Raw genomic sequence first — 25,015 nt, forward strand, 5'->3', positions numbered from 1 at the left:
CTCCACAGCCCTCTGCAGCGTCCCCGGGCCCTCCCCGCCCTTCATCCCCGCGGCCACGCTCTCCTCAGGGGGAGGCCGCGGCCAAGGGCAAGGCGGACGCCGCTGTGTGTGTCTGTGTGTGTGTGTGCGTGTGTCCCCCCCACCCCGCCTTGGCAGGCCCCGTCCGGGCTTGTCCCGCGGTCCCCACCGTCGACGACGAACTTCTGGGCGTAGCGCTTGAGGTTTTTCCTCTTGATGGAACAGAAGCTGGGCGGGAAACAGCCCTCGGCCAGCAGCCGGTAAATGTCCTCGAATTTGCTGCTGGGGCCGCACGACTCGGCCGCCACCACCACCTCCTCCTCGGCCACCTGCAGCGCCGAGTCCATGGCCAGCATGGGCCGGGCCGGGCCGGGCCGGGAGCCCCGGGGCCCGGCTGACCCCTCCGGGCGCGTCCCCTGCCCGCGCGTGCACAGCGGCCGCGCGCCCAAGCGCGGGCGCGGCCCCGGGAGGGGAGTGGCGGCAGCGCTAAGGGACCGTCTGCAAATTACCCTCGGCGACCGCTGCCGGCCCGGTTTCGCTCCTCAGCGGCGACCCTCCGTCAAGGGAGCGGTTGTTCCTGCCGCGGCCCCGCCGTCCCTGCGGTGTGAGCGCGGGCCCCGGGCGCTCCTTTGCCCGCCTCGGCGCCGAGTTTGCCGCGGGACCGACACGGGGTGGGAGTGCGGCTTGGGCCTTGCCGTGGATTGGGGCGGTGGGAGGCCGCGGGGAAGGGGCATCGCTGCAGGCCCCGGCCCTGGCGACGCCACCGAAATTAGAAAAAAAAGAAGCATAAAAGGGGAGAAAACGGGCAAGTTTCACCTCCCCTCGTTCTTCTCCCCGTTCGGAATTGGCCGACGCGCCCTCGCTCACGCCGACTCGGCCGGAAGCGGCGCTCCCCGCTGCGCGGCGGACCCATTTGGCGGCTGGACCCGCGCCGCCTCCGCTCGGCCGCCGGCGGGAAACATGTCCGCGGGCCGCCCGTTCCTGGCCTGCGCCTGCTTCTTCTCGGACAACATCTTCGTGGGGCGCTACGGGCTGCACGTCCGGTACCGGGACGAGGGGCAGCTCCGCCGCGACTACGGGCGGGTAACGGTGGGGCGGCGGGCACCCCTCACCCGGGCGCGGCGTCGGCCGAGGCCGGGCGGTGGGTGACGGGCCGCGTGTGTTGCAGGCGCTGCGGGAGCGGGGCTGCGGGAGCCAGGAGGACTTCAGGGCCGCGGTGCGGGAGGTGAGCGCGGCTCCGCCGGGGAATCCTGTCAGAGCGGGCCGGGGGCGGGGGTAGGGAACACGAAGGCCGAGGACCTGGGGAGCCTCAGCCTCAGGGGGGCCTGCCCCGCGGCGGGGAGGGGACACCGCACCCCGGCTCCCCACGGCGGACACCCCCCGTTCCCCTGTGGCATTTCCACACGCGAGGGTGGCCGGGGGGCCGGAGGATCGATTCGAGCGCTGAAGGGAGCGGAGGAGACTTGCTGAAGCCACCAGCCCTGGCCCTGGCAGAACCTTGTCCCGATCAAACCCGGCGCCGGGCAGCGACCGGAGGGAAAAATTCCCCTCAGGGGCCTTGGTGCGGGGCTGGATGCGGTGAGTGATGCGTCCATACCGGCAACACCCGGCAGGAAACGCTGTAATTCAACATGCTGTGAAAATGGCCTTCTGTGCCACTCCCTGAGCGGTTTCTGTCAGCTGGCTCCCAGCGCCCTTCTAGTCCATCTTTCCTCATCTCTTCTTTTATCGATTACTTTTAGAGTGTGAGACGGGATCACGCCGGAGTCCTGCGGGGCTCACATGAGGTCTGCCACAGAAGGTTGTCGCAAGAACTGCTGTCCAACCAGGGCACCCTTTAGGGAGTTTCTTTCCAGGCCAGGGCCAGGGATCTGTCACACAACCAGTTCCAATTCCACCCCACACTAAGGGCACAAACAGGTTCTTTTAGGGATCCTTGGCTGGATCCTTTAATTTTACAATTAAAGCTTTACTTCCTTAACAGGAAATTATGGTTCGTATATCATGGAATTTACAATTAGAATGGCACAGGATTTCTACAAGAATCTTTTCAGAATCAGTGTAGCACAATAAGCAGCGTAATACAGAATTTATAATACAACTTAACTTAGGATTTCTAAATCCTAACTTAACTTGTAATTTCTAATCACCTAGATCCTAACAACTTTCTAATCACCTAGACCCTCTGCAGATTGGGTCAGATCGTACTACGTGGGTTTCTGGATCAATATAACCATCATAATGTAGAGTTGAAAATCATATAAAACAATATGAGTCACTCAGTCCTCGCAGGAAGCAGACAACGGTGGAGGTGTCCCTGGCTGTGGAGGGCTCATGGGTCTCGCTGTCTCCTTGGTTCACGGGACCTCCAGGGCCTGATAACGAAGGAAAGGGAATGAATACGTGACCCACTCGGTCACAGAGAATGGCTGCTTGCCTTATAAAATGGCGTTAGTTATGCTAATCACATTACCAGGGGTTGGGAGCAGGGGGTACCGGACACACCCGCCTTCCTTTTTTTGCTGAGGAATGTTATAAACTGGTCTTATGGGGGGGTATTAAAAAGGAAGAGCTGCCTGAATCAGCTGCCGCCACAGCTGTTTCCTCTGAGATGACAGATTAGGCTGTCCCCACAACACTTAGCAGTAATCCCTTCATGACAAATCCTGTCTCCCACCCAGCAAATATCTTTATTTTGGACAACGCTTATATTGTCAGAACATAAACCAGATTCTTAAAGCGTAGGCCAGCGATTCATGAGGCGTCAGAATGCCTGAAAGGGCTGAAACCTTGCAGCTCCACTTGACACATCCATGGAAAGACTTCAGTTATTTTTTAAGCCATCTGTAATGAGAACGTGTCTCAAATCCCACTTGGGCATTTGCCTTTTCAGATATTTATTGGACTTGTCTTGACTAGAGAAAAGCAAAGGCACACACTCTGTCTCCCAGAGGTGCCCAGAACAAAAATAACTGGTTTAAAACAATGAGCAAATTCCTGGAATTGTTTTAGTTATCCCTTTTGATTTTCTAACAATATGCTCTATTGTTTATTTGTAGATTGAGGCAGAAGTGCAGAGAAGAAAACAATTAATTCATCAGTCAGCAGAACGCAAAGCCATCATCTCAAAGTGCTACAAACGAAAACACCCAGAAGTGTACATTCTGCAGGTAGACAGTATGTTTGGAATCTATTTTGCACCCAAGGAATTGCCTGACAGTTTATTTTTGCAGTATGAAGCCCTCTTCTTGGGATGGCCCACAGTGCTAGAGCTGGACTGAAATAAAACCAAAGTGTAGCATATTAAAACTGAATTAAAAACTTTCACAGCGTAGCATATTCTCCAGGCAAGCTTCTGCCTGGCTTACAGCCAGATAAGGCTCATTTTATATTGAAGCTGCACCAGCACCTGGTGCTGGACTCAGAATACCATCAGTAAATTAGACCTAAAGCATCAGTGCAGGAAACAGGGTAGGTGAGGTCTAAGAACAGCCACAGAAATCAGCTTTTATGGGCTTAACACCCAGAGGAGTTACTAGTGACTGTCATCTGAAGGGGGGCAGCAGGCTGCAAATGCAGGGTAGTCCTCTGTTGTGGGCTACTCTGCTTTGAATTTCCCTCTGTTTGCCAGACCCAAGACTTCCCAGCTGGATAGTTACCACAGATCAGCAGTAACACACAAACAAGCTCTCACAGATTTCCTGCTCTATGATCCTTTAGTAACAAGGTCTGCCGTTGTCTGTCGTGATCTGCGTGGGGAAGTGCTTAAACCAGAGCATAGTCGCTCTATTGTGCTGAGGCCATGACAAGATGCTAAATCCACTAGAAAAGACTTTGCGCTTACCCGTTAGGAGTCCTTGTGAGCCAGGCTCTTCCCCGTCACGCTAAGGATAAATCTGGCCAGTTATACTTAGAAATCCATGAATTAGAGCAAGCAGCAACTTACTTAAACCACCAAGAAAAACACCACTTCCTGCCACAGAAGTAACCCAAGTGTGAGTGTCGGCCTTGATCCCTAGACTCTACGTATTTTCCTGTGGCTGCCTGGAAGTCCATTTCCCTCTTGGGCCGTAAAAAGACTGCAGGCTAATTGTGTTTCTGTGTATTTTTATCATCCTTCCCTTGACGCCAGGATTCATTCCTGGCCCCAGATTTTCTAGAAATCGTGAGATACTGCACATCGCCGGATGCTCATCCCCATGGCCTCCTGCGCTACATTGAGTCCTTCTCAGGTAAAGAAAACAACACATCAGCCACAAAGATCTCCTCGAGTGACACTGCAGCTTCAGTGGTGACAGCTGTTTTCAAGCCCTGTCTTTAATAGCTCAGATTTGATACACAGCTGAGACAAACAGGATGTTATTTTCTGCTTGACGAGAGTCTCTGGAGAGGCAGAGTGGTTGTGCTCTGGATGAGATCTTGTTTTCTGCTTTTCTGATCCGTCTGCTGATGTCTCATCAGAGGCTCTAGCTGCAGCAGGGCTGGGGTTTTGGTTGTGCCACAACCTCACGGGGGAGCCTGCTGAAGGAACACTGTTGGTCCAGGGAGCTTGTTTTTCCCTCCCCAAGTGCTTTACTATTTCAGACAATCCCTGTCGATTAGTCTGAGCTGAAGTAGTTTCAGTTTAGCTTTCAGTGTTTAAAAAGAGGTCTGGGTTTTCAGCTGACCTGGTGGCATCCGTGAAGCTCTCTCCCCACCAGAAATGCTGACAAAATGTAGAGGGGAAGCTGCCAAGTTGCCTCCTTTTCTCAAGACACAAAGAAAGATACAAATGTCATGCATGTGCAGGGCTCCTGGGTTTGTCCACAGCCTTTCTGTGCTATCTTTATCTTGGCTCCTGTATCCTCAATACTGTGCTCCCCTTAAAGGCAGCTTGGAAGGCCTTGTCTCCCCAGAAGGGTGGCACTGGATGAGTGAATCCCACATCCCCTAAATAACCTTGAGTCTCCTCCTTCCTGGAGGCTGTATTCAGACCGCCCGTGATGAGCCCTTGATTAACCGCTCTCCCTCTAGACCCGCTCAGAACATTTCCTTGGCACATTCAGCAGACATTTAAATCGGTGCCAGATCTCCCGACTGGATGGGGAAGCCTGGAAACGAGGGGCCAATGTGAAAACCAACAAATACATCCTAGAGCCGATCCCGGGGAACGGTTCCAGCCCTTTGAGCAGCCCAAGCATGCACAAAGTGAAGCACGTGGGTCCTGCGTTCTCACTGACACAGCACAGCGTAGCTAGACAGCACGACAGCCAAGAACACTCCCGCCTGTTATCTTCCCCAGCAAACGGTGTCTCCCTTCTCTTGACAGATAAGAGGATCTATCGACTCCCAGTGTTCACAGAGGAGTTCTGCCAAGCATTTGTCGATGAGCTGGAGAACTTTGAGCAGTCGGACATGCCTAAAGGCAGGCCCAACACTATGAATAACTATGGGGTAGGACTCACTAGCTCTTGTGCTTCTTTGTGGGGGGGAGTGTTCACGAGCAGACTGTTTCCTCCTTGCTTCACACTCCTTTCCCTTCCAAAGTGCCTGTAATTTGAGCACAGCGCAGTTTGAGTTCGGCCCCCTTGATGTGAAAGGGTTGAGGGAATGTGTGTTACACAGAAAAGGATGGGGAAGTGCAGGGAAAGGGGACGGGAGTTGGTATCTCAGAGGAAAGAGCACCTTGTATTTAAGCAAGACACATTTAAATCAAGGAGTCAATCTTTAAAGAACATTCCATTTTGATCTTACTCTGTCTTTCCCCCATCACTTTCTGCCTTGATCCTCCTTCTTTTGCCTGTAGCTGGAGCCTTTGCTCTAAAGTTCTTTATCTGAGCAAGCAGTAGGGTTGGAGGAGAACAAGACAGCTCTGCAGCAGCTCTGATGAAGCAGCAGAAATAGTTGGTCAGCTGTTCCCATCTCCTCTCTCTGAGACAGGTTTTGCTAAATGAGCTTGGGATGGATGAAACTTTCATCACACCCCTGCGTGAAAAATACCTGCAGCCCATAACGGCACTGCTTTATCCCGATGTGGGAGGCGCTTGTCTGGACAGCCATAAAGCGTTTGTTGTCAAGTACTCGCTACATGAAGATCTGGATTTGAGCTCTCACTATGACAATGCAGAAGTCACCTTAAATGTTTCGCTGGGAAAAGACTTCACAGAAGGCAACTTGTACTTTGGGGATTTCAGCCAGGTATGGAGCATATTCCTAATCTGGACCCCGATTGTATTCCCCTCTACCTCCTCACCCCTGCCAGTTTCAAGGCATTAACAGTGTTCTAAAAAACAATTATTCACTTCTGACAGTCAAACCTGCTCTGTCCCTTCCCCTTTCTTTAAATGCCTTGGCTATACAGGAGCCTTCTCTGCTACAAGCACGTTGCCAATACTCAGGCTTCAAAGAGAGGACAGAGAGCTGTTGTAGTAGTTTCACTCACTGGAGTGAAACAAACCAGTCTATCTTGCCACAACTGAAATAGCGAGCAGGGAGAAAGAGAGAAGAAATTTCTTTCAGATGAGACTTAAACCTAAATCTGTAGCCCCTGTTTCCTGGGGACTCCTGGCAAGAAAGGGGTAAAAGTTCCCATGCATCGGTGAAACAGTTTCTTTGATTGAAACTCTGTCTTTAAATTCCCTCTGGACCTGGTACTGGGAATGTCTTACTGGAAAACAGTTGTACTAAACTGCTGCCAAGCCACCACTGAAGTGGCTGCATTTCAGAGGTGCAGTGAGCCCTCTCCGTGTTGCTCATGGGTGACAAGGTGACAAGTAAAAGTTTCAGCTATTTGAGCATTGTTCTGCTGGGGGCTCTCTGGTGTAATGGTGTATCCGCCTCCCCTTGTTCCAGGATCCTACCCCTGTGCCAAAGTACATAGAGATCGAACATGTGGGAGCCCAGGGGCTGTTACACCGAGGAGGGCAGATCCACGGGGCACTTCCCATTGCCTCCGGGGAGCGCTGGAACCTCATTATTTGGATGCGATCGTCTGCTGTCCGCAACCAGCTCTGTCCCATGTGCAACAAGAAACCTGAGCTGGTGGAAGCAGAGGGCTTTGGGGATGGGTTCACAGAAAGCCCTGAAGACGATGTGCCTGAGACTGTGAATCTCTGTTCCCTGTGGTAGCAGACGGTAGAGCCTGATTTCTCCAGGCCAAGTTGCCTAAAGCTCCTTTCTCACCTCTCAGACTGCACTAACAGACTCTTTGATGGACGCACGAGTCACGTAAGAAGTAGCTTTCGCCTTGGAAAGTGATGCAAAACCAGTCCTGCTGGGGTTAGGGAAGCCTTTTGATGGGTGAAAGAGCTGGTGCTCAGCTCGGAGGGCTCATTCTTGGGCTGGAGGGCTGCTTGTAAGACGTAGAAAGCCTTCACACTTCGATTCAATAAAGGGTACAATAAAGCCCTGCACTTACCCCTTCTCTGCTGTTGGCAGGGACTCCTGTCCTCTTCCAGGGAAAGAGCTCTTTGTTGCTGGGTGACAGCAAGGGATCTGCTCAAAAGCGAGATATAGGTCGGTCGCAACAGGCTGCTGGGAATGGCGTGGAAAAATCCATCAGGAACAACACAGGGAGAGCTGATCCCACAGAGTGGCTGAGAGCATCTCTCAAGGCCTCCGTGAGCTCTTTGGGCAGAAATTTCCCTTTCAAAGATTCTGTGAACCTTATTAAGCCAGCAGAAACGAGCTCTAGAGACAAAGCTCTGGGAGCCACCTGCAACAGAGCAAAACTTTCCAGAGGAAGGCAAGAGAATATATTTAACTCCCTTCCTTTAGTTATATTTGTGACGTTACTATAAAATAACCGTCTCGACCCGAGTGCAGCAGGCAGGTCTGGGACTTCTTGACTTGGCACCAAGATCCCCTGGCAGCCGACGCGTAACGAGGGTCAAGCGCTTTTCCCGTCGTGCCGCCGGATAGCCGAAATCACAGACTCGCCCATCTACAAAACAAATTAAAGAAGCCAAATATCTTTTGATTTGGTGGCTGCATTCGGCTCTGTGGAAGGTCAGTTGTATATATTTGATGTATGGGTGCGCCACTGCATTTATAAGGGGCTTTTTCCTTCATCTGTTCAACTGCAATAATTACAGCGTGTGGACTTTGCATCATCCGTAATTGTGAAAGGCTGAGTGGGAGCCGGTACAGCTCGCACAAAGGGCGCTGACTGGAGCCCTCCCGGCAGATCCGCTCTGGTTTTGGCTGGGGATGCCATTAGCGCACAGCGCTGATTAGCTTTTCATTAGCAAAACCCTTAACGTCGCATCTCGGGAGGGAAACCGGCTGTTGTGTTTGTGGGCTAGTATCAAGAAACTCAGTCGTGAAGTCTTCATTTCCTTCAGCAGAAAACGTTAGCGCATCCTATCTGCGTCTCAATTAGCCCCCCCAAAATTAAGCTAAATTAAGCTGGGCAGGCCCGACGGGCCCCGGAACCAAAGAGCGCGGCCCAGCTGCCGGCCGGACCGGCGCACGGCGGACGGAAGCGGGGGGGGGGGGGGAAGGCCAGCGCGGAGCCGGCGGCGGGTGTCCCGCTCGGTACCGGCGGGGCGGTGCGGCAGCCCGGCGCGGCCCGGGCGCGGTGAGTCCCTCCCCTGCTCCTCTCCTTCCTCCTCTCACCTGCGGCCGGGCCGGGCCGGAGGGGCCGGGCGGGCAGAGGACACCGGGCGGGGGGGGGGGGAATGGGGGGCAGACGCATGCGCACTGCGGCGGCACCCTCAGGCGGGGGGGGCTGTTAAAGAGGCGGACACGCGGCGGCCGCGCTCTTAAAGGGGCCGCGCCCTGCGGCGGGCTCTTAAAGGGGCCGCACCCCGGGTCTGAGCTCCTGAAGGGCCCGTGCACCTCGCGCGGGTTCTTCAGGGGTCAGCGCGCCTCGTGCTGAGCTCTTAAAGGGCCAGAACACTTCTGACTGGGCTCTTAACGGGCCAGAACACTTCTGACTGGGCTCTTAAAGGGCCAGAACACTTCTGACTGGGCTCTTACAGGGCCAGAACACTTCTCACTGGGCTCTTACAGGGCCAGAACACTTCTCACTGGGCTCTTAAAGGGCCAGAACACTTCTCGCTGAGCTCTTAAAGGGCCAGAACACTTCTCACTGGGCTCTTACAGGGCCAGAACACTTCTGACTGGGCTCTTAAAGGGCCAGAACACTTCTCACTGGGCTCTTAACGGGCCAGAACACTTCTCACTGGGCTCTTAACGGGCCAGAACACTTCTCACTGGGCTCTTAAAGGGCCAGAACACTTCTCGCTGAGCTCTTAAAGGGCCAGAACACTTCTCACTGAGCTCTTAAAGGGCCAGAACACTTCTCGCTGAGCTCTTAACGGGCGCTGCAGCTTGTGCTCAGCAGTTAAAGGCCCAGCACACCTGGTGCTGAGCTCTTAAAGGGCCAGCGCGCCGCAGGCTCCCCGCGTTGGGGCGAGAGGGAAGGGGCTGCCCCTCTGGCCGCAGAGGGTTCCCACCAAGGGCGAAGCTGGGTGGGCAGGAGGAGCCGCCCCGTGTGGCCACGAACGTGGCGGCAGGATGGAGACGAGACCCCCAGCTTTGGGGCGCCACTGGCCTGGGGTGCTGCCATGATGGATTCGGGGCTCGTCCCCTTCCCGCGGCGTCGCCCTGGGTTTGCTGGGACGCTCCTGTCTGCACCCGACTCCGCGGCCGTTGGCCGTGTTGCTGCGGTTGTATAACAGCTGGTATAACCGTGGATGGAGCCATGAACTGTGGAACCCAAAGGCCGTGCCGCCAGCGGGGCCCTGGTGCGAGGGACGGCTCCTGGCTGCGTGTCGATGAAGGACTCTCGTCCTCCGAAACTTCCCTGCGTGTCCTTAATTGTTTTGATTTTTGGTCGGTTTTTTTTCTGATTGAAATTTCCGTTTGGAAATCAATCAAAGGTCTGATTCACTTGGGAGCAAATCGCTGCTTGGGACCGTCGAGGTGGTAAACATGCAATTAATTAAATGCGGTAGTTGGAAGGTGGCTGTGAGAAAGCATTTCCCAGCTACTGCTCTGCCGACGGTGCCAGTTTGTTTTTTAAATTAATGAGAGCATATATCATGCCATCTCTGGCCCGTGGCTGCTGGCAGCCGGTCGGGCTGATGGACGGGGATGCCAGCCTAGTGCATAATCTGTTTTCTAAAAGCAAATTGGAATATTAAAAATTCATTCCTCCCTTTGGCTCACGCCTGCTCTCGGCGTTTTAAATAACGGGGTGATTGACTCCGCGTTCAGCTGGGGGAGGATGGTTCGTTCTGCTGACTGTTGCCGCAGCATCGATCACACCTTGCCGGCATCTGCAGCCCCCCAGCCCCGAGGGGGGGGTCACGGCCCGTAGCTGATCAGCCCGGTTCTCTCTTAGTCCTCAAATCTAGGGACAAACACGAGAAGCACGGGGAAAGCCTGGTGGGGGTTTCACGCCCAACCTGCTTGGAGGCGGTTGTCTGGTGGCGGGCGGGAGCTGCCCGGGGACGGTCATGCTGTCCCTGCGCAGCCCCAGCTCTCCGCTGAGGGCTCCGTTTTGTGGGTTGGTGAAATTAATGGTGGCCACAGCTGCGCATTGGGAGCTCGGCGAGAGCGGGCATGAGCAGAGAGGGAGCATTACAGGAGCAGGTCTTCCAGGGCTGGTTGGCTCAGGGCTGGATTTAAGGGCTTTGGGGCTGCCAGACGCATTGCCGCTGAGCCAGGGTGGTCTTCCCCGTGGCACTGATGTAACCCGCTCCCTCCAGAGGCTGACGCGCGATGGCCCACAGCCAGTCTCGGAAGCGATCGCGAAGCAGGAGCAAAAGCAATTCTCGGAGCAGACAGAAGAGGAAGGAGAAGAAAAGGAGGAAAAGCAGCAAGGACTCACACCGGGGCAGCAGCTCTCCTCCGAGGAAGCGGACCGCTGAGTCGCACAGACACAAGTCGAGCTCAGCGGCACCTAAGGAAGGTAGGGGACAGGCCCGCAACCCCATGTTTTCACCACATTTTCCGGGGGCGGGTGGGTGAAGAGGGTCCCTGCTTTTAGCTAAATCAGCATCTGTCGCCTTGCCGGGCACGTCGTGCCCATTTTAGTCTCGTTCTGACAAGCGCGGAGCCCTCTGGCCCCTCCGTGTGCCGGTCTGGCAGCGTGGCACCGTACGCTGTCATGTGTTAGAGGTGTTGGCACAGAGGGGTCTTTGCCCCGGTCTTTGGGAGATTTCCTGTTCAGGCAAGAAAGAAACCAGGCTGGGGCTGGGGGGTAACCAGCATCCCTGCTGCCGGGGCCAGAGCTGCTCCACTCAACCTCTTCTTATGTGTTGCAGAAAAGAAGAAGGAAGGAAAAGACAAAAAGAAGAGGAAGGCAAGTACCTCTTCCTCTGAGACAGCATCTTCATCCACCGGCTCCTCCTTGTCTTCTTCTTCCTCCAGTTCCTCATCTGATGACTCCAGTGACAGTGACTCCAAAACAAAGAAGAGTCGACACAGCAAAAAAAAGCGAGCAAAACAGAAAGACAAAAAAAAGATGAAGAAGAAAAAGAAGAGAATAAAGAAGAAATCAAAAAAGAAGTCAAAAGAAAAGGCTAAGGAGGAGAAAACCAAGGGAGAAGCGGTGCCCGGCCCCTCGCTGGAGCAGTGGCAGAAGGAATCACTGGTGGACTCCGGCCCAGGTAACGATGGCGTTTCCCTCCTGCTGAAGCCAGCGCACACCAGTGTCCTGCTGGGGAAAGCCATTTGTGTGTTGCCCTTCCTGGGACTCGCGCGAGGTGTCTGAGGGAAGCAGGGCTGTGTACAGGGAGGAGCTCCAGGCTCTCCTCCTACATACCGTGGCTGCCTTCGAGCCACACCAAGTAAATGTAAGGAGCCACATTCAGAGGTTCATTTGTGAAGGGTTTAGGTGTAGTTTATAGATGTGAGCAGGGAACAAAGATGCCAAATGGGAGGACACAGTCAGCAGTAACACGCTGGCAAAGCTGGTACTGGCTTTGGGACGTGAAGCGGCTCTTCCTCTGCGTGGTTCAGCACTGAACCCTGAGTACCGCCGGGAAACTGGTGCGGCGTGCGTGTCTGCTCAGCGCGGGCACGGTGCTGTGCCCCTCAGCCAGGAGCCGGCCCCACGAGCACGGCTCTGACCAACTGATCATTCCAGTTTTGACAGACGAACAAAAATCCCGAATCCAGGCTATGAAGCCAATGACAAAGGAAGAATGGGACGCGAGGCAGAGTGTCATAAGGAGAGTCGTGGATCCCGAAACGGGGCGAACCAGGTATGAGCCCTGGGGAAGAGGAGGTGGGTTGTCCATCTCCAGCCATGTTGTGTGGGTTGGAGTTTGTTCCTTGCACTGTGAAGCTTCCTGCCATTAAATGGGACTCTGCAAGCAGGGGCAGAGCAAGAACAAAAGGGTTGATGACACCTCCTTACCCCACTGCTTCACGCACTCGCCTTGCAGCCTCAAAGCCCACACGCACTCGGTTAGCACCTGGGTGCAAGTGAGGAGGGAGCGTGTGCACCGCTTGGGGTTACAGACCACAAGCAAACTGAAGTTTGTTTAGCTGCCAAATAGAAATGACCCAGTTTTTAATAAACTGCATCTTCTCGGCAAGCAGAAAACATCATGCTGAAGAGAATTGGGTATGACAGGTCCAGTCTTAAAATAGAAGGCAGCCCGCGGGGCTCAGGGAGGTGTGGAACAAAGGTCGGTTCCCCGTAAGGCACCTAATAAAGACAATTAAATTTCTGTTCATCTTTGGAGGTGTGAGCCACCTCCAACACTGCTTGGAATTTGCTCAGCAAGATGCTCTCTGGTCTGGCTGCCTTTCAGGCCCAAACTGGCTCCTGTTTCTGAACGGCTCTGCAGTTTTCTGGGGCAGCCAGAACCAAACCTGAACTCTGTGTGAAAAAAAGGAAGGGGTTTTGCAGGGGTTGGGGGCACTGCCGTTGACAGCGAAGCCTCTGCAGATGGTGGAGTGGCAGGAGATGCTTTTATCGCAAATGTTTTCTCCGGCTGCGTGCAAGCGTGACTGGCTCTGCACACAGCAGACAGCGCCCACAGCCTGGGACAGGGAAATGCTGATGTTTCAGGGTTCCACACCTGTCCTTGGGGCTGACATTAATCCCACAAGAGCAACAGGAAAAAAAGGCTGCCGTGCTATTTAAGCTTGATACAGCCAAAAAAATTCACCTAATGCAATGTCAGGAATAGGTCAGCACTGCCCAGCACCTAGTCCCGGGCAGGTACCACTGGGAGGGAGCTGGTGGCTGCGTGCCCGAGCTGGGGCACAACAGTAGCCCCCGGGGTGGGGGTGTCAGCACCTTCTGTGGCTGCGAAACACACAGCTGGCAGGAACTTGCCAGTAGCCCTCATGGCTTGTGGTCCTGTGCTTGTCTTCCAGGCTTATCAAGGGAGACGGAGAAGTACTAGAAGAGATCGTCAGCAAGGAGAGACACAAGGAGATTAACAAGGTAGTGGGGACTTGCCACCAACGTGAGATGCTGGTGGGTGCTCCTGCACCCAGAGGTGTTTTCTTACCTCCCTGGGGATCCCACTGACTCTACCAGGGCAAACCGAGCCCTGGCAGCTCCACGGAGCCCCTGTGGGAGGGTGCTGGTTGGCCCTTCATCCTCGGGCAGGCGGTCCTGTGAGCACCCGTGTCTCTCCCTTTGCAGCAAGCCACCCGGGGAGATGGGCTGGCCTTCCAGGTGAGGACGGGGATGCTGCAGTGAGCGGGCGGGCGCCTGCCCAGCTGGGAGCCTCTGGACCACGCAGACAGCACCACGTCAGGATGCTTCCCCAGGGGCAGTTTCCAGCCACTCTGTAAGTTACTGACTGGGAAGAAGAGCAACTTTAATGGTTCAGCTCCCAGTAAACAGCTTCTCCCCTCCCTTTCCTGACTGGGCCCAGCGTGGCTGTAAGGCACGTGGACCTACTTGCCCCGATGCCCCTTTCGAGGCCGGAGGAGCTCAGCAGCACCCAGGGGCCAGGCTCGCTGGCGCTGAGCACCTCCAGGTGCTGCTGCCCCTCAGCTCTGGGCTTGGGTGGGCAGGCGCCAACACTGAGACCAGGACAGGGTACGTGCTGGGCCTGCAAAATACACAGCCGGCTGCGACTTCTTCCCTTCAGGAGCCGTGCTCGGCCCCTTCTTTGCTGGATCTGCGTGCCCTGTGCTTACCCGGTGCCGCAGGCTCGTGGGCCCTTCGCAGTCGCCCACCCCACTCAGAGTGGAGCAGCCGTGCTGCTGCGTGGCTCTGCTCAGGCTGCGGCTCCTCCGCGCCTGCAAGTGCCGCCATCCGCTGCGCTCCAGGGGCTTTTCTCAGCCTTTCTGCAGCTGCAGCTCATCGGGTGGCGCTGGGGGAGCACGGGCCCGGGCCACCACCCTGGGGTGCGGGCAGGCATGCTTTGCAGAGGGGTGGCTTTGCCTTTGTCTGTTCCTGCATGTGACTTGCGTCCCTTCCCTGCAGCACAGCCCCTGGGCAGCGTTGGGGCTCTGGGCTCCTCGGGACCCCTGCCCACGGCCACTGTGAAGCAAAGAGCAGGCCTTTCCCCCACTGCAAAGTCCATAAATCTACAAACTGTAAAAAAACAAAACAAAAAAAACCCAAAAAAGACACATGGGTTAAAGGACTAAGGGGTCCTGCAGGACTGATCTGTGTGGAGAGTTTCCACGTTCTGTTCATCGCTGTAAGCCCATTAAACTGTCACCTGCTCACTTCTTGGCTTTTGTGACTTGTCTGTTCTAGACTCTCCTAAAAAAAAAAAAAAAAAGCAGACAGAGAAGAGCCTTCCCATTTCTTTAATCTGTGTAACTCACAATGATACTGTACACAAAGCACACCCAGGCATTGGAACGATGCACTAACAGCAAGGAGGAGAAGGAAGTTGTACAGAAGGTTTGTCACACACAAGCGAGTCATCGGCACGGTACTGTACACACAGGGGCGTACCCAGCGCGGCTCCCGGCGCCCTCGGGCATGCCCTCCGGTGGTTCCCCACACACACACGTCTGTTACCCCTAAAGCAATTTTTTATAAATAAAATATAACTAACATCGTTGGAATATAAAATTGACAGTCGAGGGTATCAACAGGCAGAGGGTGCTGAGGACAGGGAGGGGACCATAAGGCTTCTAGAACTAATAGGAAATGCAGCAAACGGTGGCGATACCTGAAGAAGGGGCTGCTACAGCAAGCACGGCGGCTGCTGGGCGGAGCGGGAGTTTGTTAGTAACCCTTTGGCTAGTTACTGCTCTCGGCTCGCGTATCGGACACTGTAAACGTTTTTGGTATTAGAATTTTGCCTCATCTGACTGAGTGATCGAGCAAACCCAGGAAAACAACTTGGAGGGAATGCATGGGCTCCTCTTTTTATTTTTAAAAGATTTTAAAGGGACAGCGTCAGGTAGAAAGTCGGGCCCAATAGTACAATAATACAAAAAGCCGCTTTTTATAAAAAATCTGAGCTCCACAGCAGAGTTTGATTCCCATGGAAACAATTAAAAAAAAAAGGAAAAAAAAAAAAAAAAAGACTGAGGCAGCCTGTGCAGCGCGAGCTGTATTGTGCTAGTGTGCGAGAACAGGACGTGGGCCGTAGCAGAAGCAGCACGACTGTCGCCGGTCGCACCGATGGCTGCCCAGACAATGGCGATCGGGAGGAGTACAAGAGACTTCCTATTCTTTCATTTTCGAAACAAACAAGTTATTTGTAACAAAGATAAATTAGGTCTGTAACCTGACAGTGCCCCTTTAGTAAGGATGGAATATACATTCATTTTTCCCTCACTACATCCAAACGGATCGTCTTCCATACGTGTGGAAAGGCATCGGGTCACATGCATTGCTCTCCAAAACAGCTCGGAACAAACAGGTTATAAACACAGAGTTAAACTATTGCTATTGTTCTTTGAGTGAGTAGCACGTTGATCTTTGCTTCAGATAGATGAGTGCCAGATGGGGGCGGCTGAGGATAGATTGATGTAGACTATGATGGACTGAATCGGTGGAGAAAAAACTTATTGGCATATTTCCTGGTAACTACACCCACCTCATCTGGTATTATTGCAGCAATAAAGGTCCTGCTCTACAATTGCTTCTCCGCGTTGGATCCGTACAGTGGCAACAGATGGGGGGGCCGGGGAAAGGACCCGGGCAAGTTTCAAGAAGCTCAACAAAGGATGAGGACGGAGGTGCTATGATTGTCAGTCTAACGGGTTAGTAGCTGTTTAAAACATGAAGTGATGGAGAGGTGAGTATAATATTGCACTTCTGCATTCATTGACAGTTACATTAAACTTGGTCCATAAAATAATTGCTTTGTACATAATGCCTGAAACAAAAAGCTACATTTTTAAATATTAATAAACCCTGAAGGTTCCAGTCCCTCCAGACATTTTTTTTTCCCCTCTACATAAATAAATAACTTTCAATTTTATATATCCACTTTTTATGTTGAACATTTACATTCGCCTCTGTTTTACACTATCTACACATAAGAAAATGTGAACATCTCGTCAGCATTGGAAAATGTACAGATCATGCCTTGGTTGTGGACTTGGAGGAAAGTCAAATTTTGCAAAGGCCATATCCAAATTTGCAGAAATTATTTTATGATGTGGTTTGGTGACTTCACAGGATGGATTGTGGCTTGGCTTCCTACTCAGATGGCATCTGTTTGATAGAACATTCGACTAGCAAAAAGCTGGGACAATTCACATTGTTTTTAAACTCAGTAAGCTCTAGATGTACATTCAGAGAGAGCTGAGCTGAGTCGGCAGAAAGGGAAGTCAGTTTTCGGTAACAAAAGTCATCAGATACATTCTGTAACTGAATAATTATCAAAGAGAAGTGGCTGAACATTTTGCAGTCAGGCTGCAAGACGTGGGAGATGCACTGGGCGGCGGGCGGGCAGTCGGGTTTGAGCGCTCCACCGGCTCGGACGCCGTCGGCAGCTCAGCACTGTCCCTCCTCTGCCTCCGCTTCGACCCTCCAGCGCCACGAACACATGAGATCTACCTTGGATGTCTGATGAGTTAGATTTGCCTACCGTGGCCCAGAGCCAATTAGCAGAGCAGTGTTCACAGTGCTGTGTGTCTCAGTGCGGCCATCCTGCACTTCATATTGAAACAGTTAATAAAATGAAGCAGCCAGTCTAAAAAATTCTTTGTTATAAATAAGATCCTCATAAGTAGAAAGTGATAGAAAGACGGGAGAGTGTGGTGGGGGAAAGCAGGGTTACACACGGTCGGGGAGCTCGGTAGGACTATAAAATCTCCATGTGAAGAGGCCAACTGGAGTCTGTAAATGGGCACCCCGGAGCCCCCGGGGTGGATGCCCCTCCGCCCCGGGAGGTGTGTGCAAGGAGGCCAGGCTGACCCGGGAGGGACAGGACGAAGGGGCTTTTTGGCAAGCCCTCGCTCTAGGCACTGTTCTCCTCCGCTGCCGCAGAGCGATGCGCTCCCGTTCCTGTACCGCGCGCCGCACGCGCCTCGGTGTCACCGGGGATGCCGGCCAGCAGCGAGCGCTTCGCCCTGCGCGACGGCAGCTCCCCTCTGCCACACACCCAGCCCCAGCTCGCTCCAGCAGCGCACAAACCACCAGCTCAGGCACATCCACTGAGAAACACACCAGGAAAATTAAGATATGGCCTTTTCTTAAGCTTGCCTGACATTGTTGGCAATGACACTTCCTTACAGTCTCCTTACTGCTGGAAAAACTTCTGCACAGATTTTTTTTTTTTAATATATACATATATATACGTGTGTGTGCATATGTATATGCATATATGTATATATATACACACACACCCTGGCTTAGCAATATTTCATTGTCATGCACTACAAAGAGTTAGGTGTAGCTACATGAGATGGTAACAGGTTTCCATTCTAAAAATCATCAGTGCAAAAAACAATGAGGTTTTACAGTTCAGTAACTACAGGTAAAAGAAGCGAGTCTAGTTCCCATGAAAGCTGCTACTGAACTTGGAGAGAACCTGGGAAGAAGAAAACGTCTCAGAGGTGGGTGTTGAGAGAGTCAGACCCTGCATTTGGATGAGAAGAACTGCAATGCAATGTAGCTGCTGAGTGCCTTCAGCTGCTTCCAAATATACGGTGGTTACTTTTGGAAATAATATATAGCGAGAATATTTGGAGACTTTAACAGCAAATTAAGTGTCTGAGGTTTGTAACAGCTCAAACAAAATAGCTTGTATTCTTCTTCTAATAGGTCAACGCATTGAATGCCATCGGCTTCTAAAAGGTCTCTTTAAAAAATAACAGCAATAACAATAACGACCCCACTTTCTTGGGCGTGAATCTGCTGACATTCTGCCTCTACCAACAGCATCGATACGCCTTAACGTTTTGCCACTGCACGTACTCCTTGAGAAAGTGGCTGAACTTGAAGCTCTTTGTACAGGTAAAGCTCTCGGTTGCCCTGTCTGGCACAGCCCATGATAAATCCCTCGCTTGGGGCTGTCCGTGCCAGGGAACCAACAAGGGTCTCGAACCCCAACCCCACCCTGTGCGGCACCGGCACAGCACCTCAGTCTGACTCCTGGGACAACCACGAACAAGTTCCCCCAGCCTCATCCCCCGTTCCTGCGGCTCTGAGGACAGCACTTGGTCACGCGTATCGGAGCGATGGCTAACAAGGCGAGGAGGCACGTATTTACAGTCACTAAACCTGGATAAGAGAAGGAGGCAGGAGAGAGCGCCATCTTGACCTGGAGACTTCCCCCCCCAACTTCCAGCTGTTCTTGGGCTCATGCTGCACAAACCTGACGCTCCCGCTGCAAGGCCTGCACGTTCTGCGTGGGAAACATCCTGTCTCTTCCCAGAATACCGTGATGTTATTAGAGTAGCACCATATTTACCCTTCCAGCCCGTAATGCTGGCCTCATCCCTCTTTCCTTTTGTTTTCTCCTCCCGTGGCTGCAGCCAACAGTCACTGGCTCTGGCCGGGCTACTTCTGCCCCAAGAGGCCAGATTCCAGCCGGGACGCTGCGCTCCGGCCCCAGCACCCTGTGGCGATGCTCATGCTTCTTTGGCTGCGTTCCCTGTCCCTCTCCTTGTCGCTATCGGATTGGCTCTGGGTGCGCTCGGGACGGTGGCCAGCGCTGCTGCCGGTGGCCGAAGGCTGGGAGGAGATGGTCCGCAGCAGGTGATTCCTCTTGCGCAGGAACTCGGTCTGGCTGGGCAGCCCGAAGCTGCCTTTCCGCAGCGCCATGCGCGTGGTGTTCTTGGCGGGGCGCGAGCGGTGGTTGTACTCCAGCTGGGCCAGGTGGGCCGCGTACCCCTCCGTGATGAACTGCGAGACAAGAGGGATGAGGGCAGGCGTTAGAGGGATGGGACGCGTTTCCCTGGCAGCCACTGCCAGCCAAACGCGTTTGCTGTGCCAGGTGCTCTGGGGTGACAACGTACGAGATGTGGAACCTCTCGGGCATGTCCTGCTACGTGGGACAGTTCCTGTCCTCTTGGCGTCTCCAGTCTTAAGATGGCCAAATTCCCATCACCCTCCCACGGGAGGCCCTTGGTACCTCCAGGGCTCAGAGAAGCTGGCTCCTACCTGACACTGGCTCTGCAGCTTCTTGGTGGGTCGGCCAACGATGTAGATGTGCGTGGGCGGGAGGCTGATGGAGCTGTACACAGAGATGTCCTTAGTAGATCCGTATGCCGCGTGGATCCTCATGTGGAGCTGCGGGGAGAGAAAGCAACGCGCGGTCAGAACATATGGGCACCCCATGCCGCTCAACAGGCAGGGCTTTTTTTTTTTTTTTTTTAAATAGCATTTGTGCGAATCTCAGGTCAATAACTTAGGTAAGTTCCCAGCTGGATAACGCACCGCTGTGCAAAGTGCTAATTAACGGAGCCGGGGATGTTTACAGGCCAGAACAAGAGGAGTAACAGCAATACGAAAGCAGATCTCCGCTTGCTGATCCACAGCCTTCCCTTGAGGTCTGCAGGGAGGCCGCACACTTCACTGCCTAATTGTCACTGGGGGAGAGGAGCGGTTTGCAACCCCCCGTTCAGTAATCGTCAGCGGGGAGCGTTCCCCTCCGCCAGCCATGCTGCCACATGCAGTGCTGCTGTTAAACTCTGCTGGGCAGAGGGAGAAGGGACAGGCAGCAAAATATGCTGCTTTTCAGGGATTCATCGGCCTCCACTCCGAGCAGAGAGCAGCTCCTGGCCAACCCCTTCCTCAGTGGGCTGAAGCAGGGGCGGTGCAGACACCGGCGCCGCCACAGACCGGCCGGCTTTGCCCCTGGAGCCGCGGGCCAGGCAGGGAGATGGAAAGGAAATCTCTGGCGTTGGTCACAAACTTGTTCTTCTGGAGGACAAGGGAGAGCAGGCTGCAAGGAAGGGCCAGCTGCTCCCTCCACTGTGACTCGGGGCCAAAACAGGAGTCCAAGAGAGTCAGTGAGGTGTGTCCCCGCTGTTCGAGGCAGGGCACAAGTGCTGGGACACTGGCAGCTCCTTCACTTGCCAGACTGAGAAAAATCTTGTTTTATCTGGAGCTTTTCTGAGGCTCTGGGCTGAGGAACATTAAGACCTCCCTGGGGTTGAACGCTTGGGAAGATGCTCCGTGGAGTCTCCCGTCAAGGCTGGGTGGTGCGAGGCCATTTCTGCAGCCGCTCCGTGCCCTCTCAGACCTGCTGCTTACACCACAGGCAGCCAGAAAACCACCAAAAAGGTGAAAAAAGTGCATGTGCGGGGAAGGGGAGGCACTGCTGCCTCTGTTTCATTAAGCATTTGGTGTTGGAAGGCCCAGTGATGAAATGGAGCAGCGCAGAGCAGGGATGACACAATTTAACAGCGTCGACACTTTTGTAGAGCAATAAAAGGATGAAAATAAAATGAACAGATTAATCTTCCACTGCAGGGCACATTGCTGCCAAGAGACTGGTGCTGACAGGGGCAATTGGACGAGGAGCAATCTAAACCCGTGCTACGATCGTATTTCAGCAGACCCAGGCTTACGTCCGTGATGAGGGATTTCAGGAAGTTGGCCTTGTGCCGCAGCGGGTCGTGAACGAGCCCATCACAGAAGGAGACGATCCCATGGGGGAAGTTGTGCTGTGCTAACCACGCTACCACCCTCTGCTTCTGCATGTCGGGGCGGCCCGTGACATAGATAATGAGGTAGCCGAGGTCTTGCCAGTGCCTAGGAGGAAAGCCAGAAGTCAACGGACTGCAGACCTACAGTGATGCCGGGGTAAAACAGACCGACCGCCCCAGCCGCTGACCTTACAACATCGACCGCTCCGGCGCGGACTTTGGGGTCACTGCCCATGATGGATACGCTGGCTGCAAAGGAGCCGTCGATGCTGAACACCACAAACTCCGTCCCCTTCGGCAGGACCGTGATGTAGCTGTCTGCGTATGTGTGGTCGCCCCTGAAAGGGACGCAGGTATTTATAGGCATCAAGATACAGAGGTTCTTTCAGAAGGTATCACCGAGTCCTGCAGCGCATCACAAGCCCAAAGCAGCGCCCAAATCCAGCCCAAAGGCTCTAACAGCGATGCCACCCTCAGCTACAGCAGTGACAGCCACTGCATGAAGGCAGCTGTGTTAAAGCGGGGCTGGTAATAGTACTCCGGAGCTCTGACATCAGTGACTCAAAAAAAAAAAAATTCTCCCAGAAAACCATTGCTGGGTTCACCACTGAGAAGATACTCCTCTCCTCCCCTTTCCAGAGCTCAGCACCAGCAACTGGAGCTGAGCTAGAGCCTCTGGGCTCTGAATTATCATGAGTACAAAGCTCTGTCCCTCAAGGACAAGTTTATGGTCTTCAAAATATGCTCAATTGTGCAGTTTTGCAGATGACCGCGAGGCCATGTGCCTGTGGTGCAGAAGATCTGCTCCTGCAACGGGAGCTCAATGACCATCCTGTTGATGATGTAGGAGTCAGAATAAAACCCAGATCTTCCTCTTACAGCTGCAGAGCACAAATGGTTTTGTCCCTCTCTTGCTGGCAAACCAGGCCCTGAACCCACCCAACAGAGCTGCCCCGCAATGAGGGACCATATTCTCCAGTCATCAAATTCCACCTCTGCTCCTCTTGCAAACTAAGCCCCAGCACCCCAAGGTACCTCACCTGACCACCATCTTCACGGGGTACACGCCAATGCCCAGGCGCCGGTTCTCAGGGATGACATAAGAAATCCTGCCACTGCTGTTGCTGATCTCTGTGTCAAAATAAACCCACTCTCCTGACGGTGGCTGGGTCATGATGTGAATGTCCACCTGGGAAGACAGCGAGGCTCAGTCAACAACAGCATTAGAGACAGAGATGAGTAGAACAGGCCAAGCGTGAGGACCTTCCACCAAAGCCCCTTTGGATGGCAGCAGGGCTGGGTCCTGCTTCCACCCTCTGCACTTCACAGATCTGAGCTGAGAAGCACCCAAACATTGGGACGCTGGAATGAAACCTGGCCTCGGAGGTGAAGACCTCCGCAATGAAGGATGTTCCTGGTTGGAGGAACCACACAAGTCTGAGCAGGGGAACCTGGCCAAGATGCAAAGGTAGCAAACCCCATCAGGGACCAAGGGAGCACCGAGCCTCTGTCCCTGTCCCCCACACTTTTCACCCCATGCCTGCGCAACCCCCACAGCAGACAGTACCTTTTCTCCTGTGAGTGTCACCATATCTAACGGACCGTACATAAACCTTCCAGTTAAGGTCTGGGGCCCATCTTCATTGGCAATGGTGTCGTTTATCCTGTGGTTGGCTGTGACGTTCTGCACAAAAGTCAAGAGGGAAAGGGCAAAAAAAAATCAAAAAAGAAAGAAAAAAGTTTGCGGCGATGGACAGCCTCGCAGGGGAAAGCCAAATACAACCAGACAAATTGGAGCGTGGGTTTCTCTGCGCCATTCCCCCCCTCCACTCCACCCGCAGCTCTCAGCTTTGGAGAAGCATTTGACCTGCGGCAGAGGTGAGACTCTGTGCCCCGCATTGATGGTGGATTCGGGCACACATGGCTGAAGAGCCAATTTAAATGGCAGTTTGAACACGTAATTCAGATACTGTCTATTAACTCTTACACTTTGGATTTAAGAGGCAATACGCACAGCTGCCAGAGAAATTTGCTGACATTGTTTCAGGTCTAGCAGAGAATTACCCTCTTTTGGGAATCAGAGACATTTCCTGGGAGCGAAGGGCATTTACCGAGCAGAGAACTTGCGTTGTTGGACTTTGAAATACATTCGGTCCCTCTCCCTGACCCACAGCCAATGCTTTCTGTGTTCTCCATAGACTCAAGGCCAAGAGGAAACCTTGCTGATACAGATCTTTCACATCACTCTTACACAACTACATGGGTAAGATATAATCACTAATAAATACCAGCAGTGCAATGTGATCCTCTGCTCTGCCGTGGACAGACACAGCCGTGCCCATGCTGGCCGCCTTCAGTGCCATTCTTACAGCCCAAATTGAACCCCCTCCACACGACAGCACTCCCTCCCGCCATGGAAGCAGCCCCAAACCCACCCTTACCCGGAGCTTCACGTGAGTCCTCTTGCGGAGCCACTTCTCGCGGGGCTTGGAGGGGGTGAAGACAGACACCTCCTTCCCATCCAGCTCCAAAACGCTCGAGTTCTCGTGCCTCATCACCTGCGGGAGGACAGATCCTGTGAAGGCGTCAGCCACTGGCGCAGTGACCCCCCTCCTCCTCCCCGCACTGTTCTGCATCTCCCGAGCCAGCGCTGAGTAAGGACAACGCCTGGACAGAGATGGCCTGGGTTTGCCTGCCGGGCGTTTGGCTTGTCAGCTTGCAGGTTTTACAGGCTGCTCCCTTAACTGCAAGGACAAGTGGTCTCTTCTGAACTAGTAAAGCCTGCGGCCAGTGCTGACTTAATCCTGGCTTGGATGCAGGTTATTTACATTGTCAGGAGATACAAAACTGACTCAAACACAGCAGGACAAGCTCTGCACAGATATCTGCCCTTCCTCAGGGCGTTCATTAGTCTCTTCCCATGGTTTGCGAGGGACTCGTCTCCTTGAAGCGCACGTTTTCTGCCGTTCCCACAACAGATCTAGCGCTGGCTGCTGTGAGCAGCCTCCTGCTGACAGGTGCCGTTCCTTCAGCTCGTTTCTTATTTCCATTTAAACACAGTTTGGACTGCTCCTGTCCCACGGCTTTTGCTCCTCTCATTTTGAAAGGAGACAAAACCATTGATTTGTCCCCAGTGGAGGAACGCAGGGGTCCGGCTCGGCCACGCACGAGGCAGAGCCCAGGGTGTCTGTCCATGCTGACCTCATCTCCAAGGCTGACAGAGCTCAAGGACATCATGCTGGTGGGATGTCACCGCACCAGAGTGTGATCAGAGGGGCAAGGTGATGCCCACCAGCCTTTGGGAGCAATTCCTGCCTGTCGCCAGGGTTCAGGCAGGGATGGAAAAGCAGGATTAGATCCTACCTAGATTGCTCTTAAGCTCTAGAAGGGAGAGGGAAGAATAACACCACAGACCCCAAAGGCGAGGGGACATCTCAAAGACTGCTCTAAGACTGGGAGGTGACTCTGCACGGAGAACTCTGAAATCAGGACTTGTCCTTAGTGACCCTGTCCTTCCAAAAAATTAAGGAGGCTCCCAAAGCAGGCTCTTTTACAAGGTCTTGAACATACTTTGTGTGGCCAGCAGCTCTCCAGCTGGCCCAGGCTGTAGCGGTCTGACACAGGCCAGCTCGCTTTGCAGAGCTGAAGCTGGTTTTCTTCCAGGGAAATGGAAAAAGCACCCCAGGGAGGATGGATGAGCTTGCAGGGGAGGGAGTTCAGGGAAATCCAGGGTAAACAAAATAACAAGTTTTACTGAAAATTATTTAAATCAAGAATCTATTTCCAGTCCTATTTGGGCTTGTTTTAACAAGATTTAATCTTTGGAGGCTAAAACTATTCAACAGCTTACTTTTAACGTTTTGTCCAGAGATTACTTTCAAAGGCAATTTGAAACAAGTCCTTATTAGGGGAAGAAGCGGCGCAGTGCTCTGGGAGGACAGCAAGAAGAGAGGGAATGAGAAAAACCCCGGTCTCAAGGCAGAGACGAGTAAGTAGAGACAGGCAATGGGGAAGGGGGGTGCCA

The 25,015-nt window shown here is 53.5% G+C and overlaps 3 protein-coding genes across 17 annotated transcripts in view; 2 read left to right on the forward strand and 1 right to left on the reverse strand.

Moving 5' to 3' along the window:
- The first annotated feature begins 282 nt into the window (after positions 1 to 282).
- On the forward strand, positions 283 to 7,413 carry OGFOD2 (2-oxoglutarate and iron dependent oxygenase domain containing 2). The gene is made up of 7 exons (XM_075770230.1): positions 283 to 1,101; positions 1,187 to 1,243; positions 3,078 to 3,188; positions 4,151 to 4,250; positions 5,327 to 5,451; positions 5,938 to 6,195; positions 6,850 to 7,413. The coding sequence occupies exons 1-7, from the start codon at positions 283 to 285 to the stop codon at positions 7,123 to 7,125; spliced, it is 1,746 nt and encodes a 581-aa protein (XP_075626345.1). The 3' UTR covers positions 7,126 to 7,413.
- ARL6IP4 (ARF like GTPase 6 interacting protein 4) lies at positions 1,047 to 14,652 on the forward strand. Of its 3 annotated transcripts, none has more exons than XM_075770232.1 (7): positions 1,047 to 1,101; positions 1,187 to 1,243; positions 10,713 to 10,915; positions 11,271 to 11,615; positions 12,095 to 12,212; positions 13,339 to 13,408; positions 13,613 to 14,652. In XM_075770232.1, exons 3-7 carry the CDS (start codon positions 10,726 to 10,728, stop codon positions 13,667 to 13,669), a joined length of 780 nt encoding a protein of 259 aa, XP_075626347.1. In that variant the 5' UTR covers positions 1,047 to 1,101; positions 1,187 to 1,243; positions 10,713 to 10,725; the 3' UTR covers positions 13,670 to 14,652. The 3 variants fall into 3 exon arrangements, 2 of the variants coding, with proteins under 2 accessions (XP_075626347.1, XP_075626346.1); XR_012838199.1 differs by lacking the exons at positions 1,047 to 1,101; positions 1,187 to 1,243 and adding an exon at positions 8,481 to 8,575 and having other exon boundaries at positions 13,613 to 13,760; positions 14,405 to 14,652; XM_075770231.1 differs by lacking the exons at positions 1,047 to 1,101; positions 1,187 to 1,243 and adding an exon at positions 8,457 to 8,575.
- Positions 14,653 to 16,189: 1,537 nt separating this feature from the next.
- Positions 16,190 to 25,015, reverse strand: part of PITPNM2 (phosphatidylinositol transfer protein membrane associated 2) — a 139,970-nt gene continuing 131,144 nt past the window's right edge. For all 13 annotated transcript variants that reach the window (XM_075770217.1, XM_075770223.1, XM_075770219.1 and 10 more), the window contains 7 exons: positions 23,433 to 23,549; positions 22,559 to 22,675; positions 22,032 to 22,180; positions 21,180 to 21,329; positions 20,914 to 21,097; positions 19,502 to 19,630; positions 16,190 to 19,243 (listed from right to left, as the gene is read on the reverse strand). In XM_075770217.1, coding sequence (XP_075626332.1) covers positions 18,899 to 19,243; positions 19,502 to 19,630; positions 20,914 to 21,097; positions 21,180 to 21,329; positions 22,032 to 22,180; positions 22,559 to 22,675; positions 23,433 to 23,549 — 1,191 coding nt within the window. In that variant the 3' untranslated portion in view covers positions 16,190 to 18,898. The remainder of the gene's footprint in view (positions 19,244 to 19,501; positions 19,631 to 20,913; positions 21,098 to 21,179; positions 21,330 to 22,031; positions 22,181 to 22,558; positions 22,676 to 23,432; positions 23,550 to 25,015) is intronic.

The sequence above is a fragment of the Balearica regulorum genome, chromosome 17 (genome assembly GCF_011004875.1).
Source record: "Balearica regulorum gibbericeps isolate bBalReg1 chromosome 17, bBalReg1.pri, whole genome shotgun sequence".
NCBI lineage: Eukaryota > Metazoa > Chordata > Aves > Gruiformes > Gruidae > Balearica > Balearica regulorum.

Coding starts and splice junctions, on each gene's coding strand:
- OGFOD2 (XM_075770230.1), top strand. CDS start 283: ATGTCCTCGAATTTGCTGCTGGGGCCGCACGACTCGGCCGCCACCACC. Junction 4,251..5,326: donor CTACATTGAGTCCTTCTCAG/GTAAAGAAAACA, acceptor TTCTCTTGACAG/ATAAGAGGATCTATCGACTC. Junction 6,196..6,849: donor ACTTTGGGGATTTCAGCCAG/GTATGGAGCATA, acceptor CCCTTGTTCCAG/GATCCTACCCCTGTGCCAAA.
- ARL6IP4 (XM_075770232.1), top strand. CDS start 10,726: ATGGCCCACAGCCAGTCTCGGAAGCGATCGCGAAGCAGGAGCAAAAGC. Junction 11,616..12,094: donor ACTGGTGGACTCCGGCCCAG/GTAACGATGGCG, acceptor TGATCATTCCAG/TTTTGACAGACGAACAAAAA. Junction 13,409..13,612: donor GACACAAGGAGATTAACAAG/GTAGTGGGGACT, acceptor CTCCCTTTGCAG/CAAGCCACCCGGGGAGATGG.